The 10,037-nt window shown below is 44.1% G+C and overlaps 2 protein-coding genes across 4 annotated transcripts in view; one reads left to right on the forward strand and one right to left on the reverse strand.

The window, feature by feature from the left end:
• Window positions 1–10,037, forward strand: part of tfb1m (transcription factor B1, mitochondrial) — a 41,533-nt gene that overhangs the window by 7,981 nt on the left and 23,515 nt on the right. The window lies entirely within an intron of this gene.
• Window positions 2,202–7,721, reverse strand: LOC116670500 (claudin-20). Its single transcript, XM_032501068.1, has 3 exons — window positions 7,569–7,721; window positions 6,858–6,908; window positions 2,202–6,215 (listed from the first exon to the last, which is right to left on the reverse strand). The coding sequence occupies exon 3, from the start codon at window positions 6,029–6,031 to the stop codon at window positions 5,303–5,305; it is 729 nt and encodes a 242-aa protein (XP_032356959.1). The 5' UTR covers window positions 6,032–6,215; window positions 6,858–6,908; window positions 7,569–7,721; the 3' UTR covers window positions 2,202–5,302.

Genomic DNA, 10,037 nt, shown 5'->3' on the forward strand with positions numbered 1-10,037 from the left:
GGGGGGGAACTGTCTCACCAGAATGGAAGGCATCAATCTATTAACTTGAAGGGATTTTTGAACGCTCTGATTTAAATTTCATGCACTGTAATTTCATGACTTAATTACAGGCCTTTTAGAGGGACCAAAGGTGTAGGTGTGATTAAGTGGGGGAGTTGATGAGGTTTTGTACAGTTCAGAGGAAAAAAAAATCATAGTTATCATTGTTTTAACCTCTACCTTAGCATGTTATTGTGTTTCTGCGCTCCCACTAATACACTTTAGTCTTCTGTAATACAATACACACATCTCTACAGTGATCATTTTCATCAAGATATAGATTGCATAGAAGCTGATTTGTGTCCACACCTTTCCACCATTTAGCCTGCCTCACCTTCATCTTACCGAATCCTCCCAGCCAGACATCCTGCCCATAGACTGTATATTGTGATCTATTAATATACAGTCTATGATCCTGCCCCGTGCTCAAAGCTGAAGTATTAAAGGGCCTCCTTTGAACTGTCAGAGTGTATTGTTTTCCTACAAGCACAGCTTTTGTCATCTCCATAGCTTTTACTGCCTCTCTCAGCAGTTAACTGCTCAGCCAAGGTCTTTGCTATTATTCTCCAGCCTTACATGAGCACTGGGACCAGAGGAGAGCAACAAAGCAAGGTCATTCTTCCTCAGCATTGATGACCACATTATATCTCCAATATGAACCTTCATGACCACAACAGCTGTCCAAAACTAAGAGCCGCACAATTATGTATGGTGACATACTAGAGCAATTTGGGTGCTTACTGTATTCTGAGCAATGTGGTGATCGCTAATGGAGTTTTTGTGAACGATGGCATGACATTTCCTTAACGTGCTCTGATATCCGTCTCACTCTTTGTGTCTACCAGCATGACTGCTGGAGTGCATCACCTGATTGTCTTCCACATTTCTCTTTCTGCGGTTGAGCTTTGGAAAAGGTTATTTGCTGGTCAATAAGGTCATTAAAGTAATCTGTGAATTTGGCGGAGCAGTGAAGTTCAAAGAGAAGCCTGATGCATGATTAACCCCTACCTCAAATTGACAAGCGCTCACCTCCCCTCGCATTCCAAATCTGTCATTGTGGCAACTCGGGGTGAAAGCCTTTGATGGAAAATGTAGGTTAAATACACAGAGGAGCAGATCTTATTAGCGTTTTCCCGCAATAGGAGTAGTTATTTGATCTGCACTCTAGTTGCATAACCAAGAGGAGTGGGAGAATGAGAGAGCCGTGAATAATCCATGTTTGTTTCAGGAAAGCACATTCTCACTTAGTGGATGTCGATGAGGTTTCAATCAGCTGTAATAATGAGAGCCCAGATTTACTTGGAAAGTATTTAATAAGCGCTCCTTCTGAAGTGTATAGGCTATATGACAAAGATATTAAAATTGTAGAACATACTGTACAGTATTCAGGTTTAAGGTGCACTTGTTTTTGCACAGTCAAAGCCAATTAAATTAGCCTAATTTAACCTTATGTTTTTAAAATTTAAGATGGTCTTTCTTATAGATACTTTGTCCTGTGTTTGAATGTTTCCAGTTCCTTAATTTCATAGACTAAATCATAATTGATACAGGTTTTTTAAAGGCCAGTGCTGATTTCGGCATTTGAGACATTTATCCACCGATAAGCTTTTTCTTTTAACAAACATTTAAAAACTGTTTTGATAAGAATCACTTGAATTTAGTTATTAAAGAATTTGACAAGACCTGTGCTGAGCAGGACATTTTACAGTTAAAAAATAAACTTGTCAGTCAGGCTGCAACTAATGATTATTTCATAATCGATTGATCTGAAAATTATTTTCTTAATCATTTGGAAAACGTCAGAAAATAGTATAATAGCAAATCCTCCCAATTAAGTACCTGGAACCAGTGAATGATTTGCCTATACTATCATCTCAGTGAGGAAGGATCAGCATAGGCTGGGTGTGGTATTAAAAAAATAATTCCTTTTTCAAAACCCATTTCCACATTTGGTTTCAAAGATGCATATTTTGGTTGGACTGATTCTTCTGTATTCCTGTGTGCTGCTGAGTATGAGCATCTAGTCTGCTACACTCAGCACAACCTGTACTATTCAATAATCTGTAGATTTGGCAGGAAGATGGAATGCTATCTCCATCCTTATCACCGCAACACATAAAAAGCACACAGGACTTGCACGAAGACTACATACAGTAAGCATCTTGCTTTCACAAAATAGTTTATTGGTAAAAAATAGAACTACTTGCACAAGCACATTGAGAAAACTGTATCAGAACTTGTGAACTGTTAATCATCACAAATATGCTCCGGCAAAGTAAGAAGTGCTAAAGCATTCACAAAAATAAGCTGCAGTTATCAAAATGATAAATCAATATCTTGGTACAGTACAGTATATGCAGGAGAGTTGTAACTCTTTACATTTTAGGACCTAGTCACTTTGCACTCTGGCCATTTATAAGCTAATTAAAATTGCGTGCTGATGATTAAGCTGCACAGCCACAAAAAAGAGAAATCTCTAGCTCCTATTTTCCTTCTGAATCCCATCACACAGAAATTGTTCTAATTTTTTTCCAGAGTGCCAATAGTGTTATGTATTTGTACTGGTCCAGAGAGCTTGGAATGCACAGCCGTTTGAAACAAACAGCTGTCAAATAAAGTAACACAAGCAAAGGTGCATTGAGTAGTCTTCTTATAAAGAAGATATGGTATGAACATGATATTGTATTTTATATTGAAACAATCTGAGGGAATCCCGATCCCTCAGTGAAAACAAACACTTTGACAGCCTAGATACTTGTGTACAGTTATCACAGACTTAGAGTGAACCAGAATTCCTGAAACAACTACATTTAGAAAATACCACACTTGTGTCTTTCCAATGAAACTCTCTTGTCGCGGTGAAGTCTTGCTGTGCTTTGGGAAATGAGGAATAAAGAGGATTTGAAATAACCCTCGAAAGCTGCACTGGGCTGTACACAAGCATCTAGTTGACTTAACACTTAGTCTGGCAGGACAAATCACGAATCCATAAAACATTTGCTGATGTATAATTCATGTACAAACAACGCAATAAAAAATAAAACAGACAGAACTCCAGAAAGTATTAAAACATGTCATCATGAGACGATTTGGCACATTCTCGAAACACATAACGTGTCAGTAGTAGTCGATGACGTGGCACATTCTTCTTTGTTTATTGCATTGGTTATGGTGCCTGGGCAGTTTTTGTCAGGAGGCCAGTTCTGTCGGCTATGGTCTGTGCTGGGCAAGATGGCTAAGTCAGGGTGGGATAGAAACCTGGTCCTAGAAGGCTGCCAGGGCCGGCAGTGGGGCCCACAGAGATGCCCGTGGCGACAGCCGCCTGCAGGTGGCGAGCTGGGCTTAGCCATCTGCTCCCCCCCAGGAAGCTGCATGTTTATGAGAGAGAAGGAGAAAATGTGCAGTTCTATACATCACTGCCAAGGCCTGATTTAAGCATGAAAACATCGCTTATCCCTCTCTCAGTAAAGAGTAGACACACTGGAACATTGACATGAGTAGGTGGGAGTTTTTCCGATGTGTGCTCGTGTGTTGGGGCGCCCATGCTTTCAACATGCATAAGCTCTCTCTTGTCAGCAATCACATCCATGTGACGTGACAATAACAGGACAGAGAGACTGAGGGGAAAAAAAGAAGTTAGGAAAAAGAGGAATGGTGGTATAGTCAAGTGGCTGCAATTTAAGACACAGACCTTCTGCAGGTGCAGACTGGTGGCATATGCGCACTGCTGACGCACTTGGAAAACAAGTCACATATTGAGAATGACTCAAACCTTTTTTAGCTGCCTGCCACACAGCTACCCATTCAACCATGACTCAAGAAGCTTTTCCTTATCTGCCTCGTCTTTGCCTCCCTGCTACTGCACCATTAAACATCCATTTATTTCTGTGAGACTTCTTGCATGGTATATACACACCATAGCAATGGGCAGCAAAGAAGAGCATTCTCCAAAACCATGTAACAGGGATGCTGCCTCATGTCACTTGCTAATAAAGGGGATTATGGAAAGTACTATTAGCAAAGGCCCTGAATAAAGCTTCTAGCGCCATGCCTAGAAAAAGAAATGCCCCCCTAAACAACTTCAAATCGCTGACTGACATCCACATATACCCCCAGACAATACAGATATTTGAATGCTGAATTCTGTTTCCATGGCAGTGTGGAGGAGGATGGATGGAGTGAAAAGCACATGCAAAAAGCCGGCGTGTCTGAGTGTTTACTGTGTACACAAACAGACACGAGAGCACGAGTAAGTATGCGTGTGTGCATGTCTGAGGGTGTGAAGGAATCGGTAGATGGATAAAAATGGGTAGCTGCTTCTTACATGCAGTATGTTTTTGTCTTGATGGAAATATAAAAAACAGCACAGCAAATAGTCCATTCTGCTTAAGGATTGAATCTCTTTCTGTCAATTTCTCTCCATCTCTCCCACATTTCCACCTGCAGAGAGAAAAGCAGACAACTGTTTGTCTGCATTTTCTGTCTTAAATCCAGCCCAGCAGTCCACATCTACTCCTCCTGACAGTCCTCTTTAAACAGTTACAGCAGGGTAATGTTTCTACAGCTTTCCAGGCACAGGCATTTTGTGGCTATGTCTCAGTCTTCTACCAGGCATGCCGCTGTATTAATACACAGGCAGGCTCCACACAGCATGCTTGAGAGGCAAAATATCAACATCATTCTAGTAGCTAACAAAAATATTTATTTCAATCAATTTCTCATAGCATTCCAGTGGATAAGTATACGAAAAACTACAATGGCTTACTATGAAAAGATTTCTGAGGCATTATATTGCCTATTTTTCAATTGAAAGGTTTCCAGACGATTGTAAATAGCAGCTAAATGATTGCTTTTTTTCTTTCAATTCAAACCTTTGGCAAGGGGAAAAAAATCTACACTGAAGGCTTCCTTATTTGCTTAATCCATTCCCCAGGGAACTCATTTTGGGATTTTACTGATGAAGGATGTCTGCATTTGGTTAGTGGCTTCCTTCGATGCTGCAGCACGTTATCCCGGGTCCTTCCACATTCACACTGTTTGTTCCAGGTGCTGCTTAGGGAATACCTCCACTGCTTGTGCTTGCAAAACAGAAAAAGGGAGAAGAGCAAAAAGGAGGAGACGGGAAAATGAATTCAAAGTTGTTGCTCTCCTCTCATTTTTTCTCCATCTCCATCTGGAGTGGAGCCAAGTGTGTAGCATTAGCCGTGATAGTTTCCCCTCAGGCTCGTCTCCCTTTAGCCGTATCGTACGCAGCGCTGCTTTATTACACATAGTCCTGCAGGCTGTAGCCAGTCTTATTGTCTAAGGGGGAGAGAGAGCAGTACTGGTGCTGGAGCTCCTGCTGCTGCTGGAGCAGCTGTTGCTGTTGCTGCTGGAGCAGCAATTTGTCAGGGGGAGGGAGCAAGACCAGGTCCTGGGGGCCATGCCTTTTCCCCGAGCAGGACATACAGAAGATAGACCCCCCCACGAACAGGAATCCTGCTGAAACAAAGGCCACGTACACAGCACCCCCGGGCTCAAACTTATTGCTCTCGGGCACACTGGAGTCCAGAAAGTTGGTGATGACCTCGTTGGTAAACCAGGAAGCAGGCACCAGACACAGAAAGCCTGCAGCGACAAAGCAGCCGCCACTGGCAATCGCAGCATGCCGCTTGGAGCGCCGTCCACCTCCCCATCGTGTGCATTTTAGCCCAAGGGATGCAAGGCAGAGGCCCATGGCAGCCATTACGCAGCAGAGCACCATAGTGGTGCGGGCAGTCTGTAAGTACGCAGGTAGTGAAAGCACAGAATACTTAAGTGTGCAACTAAACATACCTGTGCTGTACCATGTGCAGTCCATCCACAGACCCTGCATCTGGGAAATCGCTGTGATGATGTTGGAGCCCACATCTGCGCTGACCTTCCAGTTGGGCAGCAGAGTGGCCACCATAGCACCCATGATGCCCAACAGCGCTAGAACAAATCCAAATATCTGCATGCCTGTGGATGCCATCCTCCTTTTCAAGTTGATGCTGCTGCTGCCGCCTCAGCCCTTGCCCTCGCCAGGCAGCATTCATCCAGCACCAGCTAGGATTGTCGACCCCACTGCCCAGCCGCCTTTCTCTCCTCCCTTAGTGGTGTACCAGCTGCCAATCAAATCCCCAGTTCATCAGCTCTTCAGCTGCGGCTCCACTGGACTGGAGGAGAGAGACGGAAACGAGAAATTGAACTGAGTGTGTCCCTCGCACTCCTTCTTCCTATCTCCCCTCATTCACCCAACAAGCGCAGACTTTTCTGGCTGGTAACAAAGGGCAGCATGAAGCACAAGCTAAGATAAGAGCTGGCTCTGGCTGACTATACAGTAAGTAATCAAAATACTGAGGTTGTTGTGCATGTATACATTTTCTATGTGTTGCCTTCTCCTTTTCTTTACCGGAGCCCCATAGAGCTGTTATTGGAGAGGGAGAGATGAGTTTGAGGTATTTGCAATGCTCAATAGCTATGTGGACTTAAAGCTGCAGTACCCTCACCCCACTCATATACTGTATATTATACCACTTTAATTTCTCAGCTGTTTGTCTTTTAAGCAGAGCCTACTATTTAAATAGTAACATAACGTTTACTCAATTTTGTGAGCCGCTAAGCTTGAACTTTGTGAATGTACCCGTTCTTTTTTATTACTATTTTGTCGGACTTCCTAGCACGTAGTGTGGTCTTTATCATCTAAATAAATAGGTCGTTTCAGCATTGCATAATAAATAATCTCGATGGTCAATTGTTTGCTGTTGTTTTATGAACCAAGGAGAGAGAGAAAAGGCGATGTTGAAATAATCCCTTACCCCGGCTGGTGCAGAGCTGGCACTGTCGCGTCACGCTGTTCACAGTGATTCCTGTAAACACACACAGTCACACATTAAAAGGCAGTAGGCTGATGAGGTGGAGAATTAAGCCCGGATCACGGGTCCATTCAAGCCATCCATTTTCTCAGCAACAGTGTATGAGAGGACATTCCTGCTCTATCGACCACACAGGCTTGGCCGGAGCCTGGGAGAAATAACCGTAGCGCTCTCGCTCTCTCTCGCTATCTCTCGCTCTCTCTCGCTCTCTCTCTCTCGCAAGTGTGTGTGTGTCTGTCGTCTGTCTGTCTCTGCCTCACAACAACTTTATAAACGGCTGAACATCACTGTACTTCCCCCGACTGCTACAGTACGTGTGTTTTTTTTATAACTTAGCTATACATTCATGCTGTCACTCCCCTCCTGTCATGACTACTACCATGGCTCGAACCGTTACTCACGCGAAACAAGCTATGCGTTTCAGAAATACTAAAGTGTTACTTTTAATTAGCTTGTTTCTTAACGTCGTCCACACTTTTCCACCATTTGAAAAGATATGTATTCCAACGTGAATAATGAAACGTCAACAATGAAAATAACGGTTGTAACGTTATTGGGAGGCTACCCAATGTTAAATAAAGAGGTTAGCTTACAGTTAGCTTTCATGTCTTAAAGAAATGTTTTTTAAAACTTAACAAATCTCACCGAACTTACCATTACAAGTTGTATGCAGAGGGCTTTGGTTTTTAAAGAGAATCTTGGGTTGTATTAAACCTGACACGCCCATTACCGTGCATTCACACCGCCGCCAACTTGAGCTCCAAAAGTTACCGGAAGTCATTCATTTCAATGGAAGCCGCCTTCTCTCAGCTGCAAGGAGCGGCAAATCTGTCGGCTTCGCGTTTTGTGCGTTCTGAGCATGTTGGGCGTCAACGCTGGCTGATTCAGAAGAAACATACGATGTAACCTTTCGTTCCTGATCACTAGTTAGATCACCGTTGCTGCGGCTCAGCGTTTAACTGCTAACAGACACCGCTGTGACCAATTAACAATACAAATTCTGTCATTATATATGTAATTTATAAAAGGCTTCTAGTATCAGTGTATTGGCCGTGCAGTGGCTGCTTGTGCTTCTCCCGGTCGAACAGAGAGCTTCCCCGTACTTTTTGACAAGCGTCGTTAGCAGGGTGGCCAGAGCTTTTTTGCAGCTCTAGTCGGTGGTGGTTTGTAGGCATGGTTAAGCTGTTTAATGCTTCCAGAGGTTACAACGCGAAGTCCCTTTGGTCAGTATTACTGGGAACGCCCACTTGCCGAAAAAAACCCATCTAATTATTTTTTAACGTCCGCTGATACTGTATTTAAACAGAGCGGACCATTGCTCAGCTCACATTTTTTTCTTCAAGCTAGCAGTATGAAGACAATCTTTCCCTCACATCTGACCCTTCTGCCGGACCGGCTGCATCCTACATCTGGACCTCCATCCCCGCTGCGAGACCTGCCTCGGCGCCACTCACACCGGCCTGGCTCTCACCCCCGACACCTCCTGCCAGTTCTGCGCCCCCCTTGCCACCTAAAGAGCTTAACCGGCAGGCGGACGCTTTTCTGGTTTGTCAGGCTAGCGGGGAAGGGGATGGCGGCTGGGCGTACAGACGGGAATCCGTTGACACCCTGGACCTGCTGGAGGAAGGTTTTTTTGATGGGCGCAAGTCCGATGGCTCACTTTCCTCGAATAGCGCCTCCATAACCGGCTGTCCCTCCTCCCCCCCTGGGAGGACTGGACCGCTTTGGCAGCCTTCCCCTGTGCCTCAGGCGGCTCCATCCTCCATCGCGAAGGCCCTCTTCTTGGATCTGCCAGAGATCATAAAACGTGCTATTTCCCATGTCCCTACAGGAGAGGAGAACGAGGAATTTTTACTCTTTTTACACCTTTTCCCACTAATCATGCACTACTGCTATTAAGACTGAGCCTTGTAATCCTCCTAGGCTAAGTCATTACTATGGCAAGTTTTTGTCAGAATGACGACTATCTGATACAAGCCCGGCAAAATGCATTGGGAGAATTTTAGTCAATGGTCTGCGGTGGGCCCGGTGTCGCAGGTGGCATGAACTACATCAGTTTTGCCCTAACCCAATAGCATAGCTTTTAGAGGGCTACGCCTATACAAAATAAAACAATAGTCACGTATTGTAACTCCAGCTCCTATGAGTATAGGCGTAGCCCTCCAAGGTTCGGGCCATCTGCTCCTAGAACATTAGGCTGAAGAGAAAGCTGAGCAATGGGTCCGCTCTGTTTATATACAGTATGGGCGGACGTAGTTGAAGTCCGTGCTGGACGCAAGGGCGGGAAAGAAAATCGTCACGACTGCGCATGCGCAAAGGGATAAACCCAATATACTCATAGAATCTGGAGTTACAATACGTAACTATCAATATAGCTAATGGCAGATCGATTTTCATGTGATATGTGATTCTCACAGGATCTCATGATATCGTGAGAATCCAGCTGCAGTCCAAGGCAAGGTTTTATTTGCTCTTATACACATTTCAGCAGGAATCTGTCTTTCCAGAAACAATGTCCAAACCCCACTAAATAATCCACACATTATTCCAGGGTGAGATAGCTAAATGTAGTAATTAATTTAATATTTTTATGTTCGCTATATATGTTATGGTTACCAACACGTACTACATGATTACTGAGAGTAATCAAAGTGCAATATTGCTGTTGTTAAAAGATAAGAAATGGCCAAGATGCAAAGTCTAGATAATCTTTCGAACATAGCCCCACTTAACAACTGGGAAGGGTATCTAAATAAGACAGAAGAACAATTTGCTATAATAATGATCAGGCCTGGTCTGGTCAGAGTTGCGGGAAGCTTTGTTTGTTTATGATTTTGTCCAGAGGATCATGTGTACCCCATCATACCAAAACTGACCCTCCCTGGGGCATCATCTTCATCAGACATCAGTCAGCAGGAGCCTAAACTCACAGCTGCTACCCTGTCTACCCCTCTCCTCTCCGTAGAGGACATACAACAAGGGAGGGAGTGGCTAGGGTGGCCTTGATTCATGAATGACAAAGAGGACAAAATGAGAGCGGGGGGGGGGACCTGATACCCTTGGAAACGCAGATGTGTGCTGCTATTATTTTTGCTGCATGGGCAAATCTGCAAAATCAGCCAG

Source organism: Etheostoma spectabile, chromosome 20 (genome assembly GCF_008692095.1).
Source record: "Etheostoma spectabile isolate EspeVRDwgs_2016 chromosome 20, UIUC_Espe_1.0, whole genome shotgun sequence".
In the NCBI taxonomy this organism is placed as follows: Eukaryota; Metazoa; Chordata; class Actinopteri; order Perciformes; family Percidae; genus Etheostoma; species Etheostoma spectabile.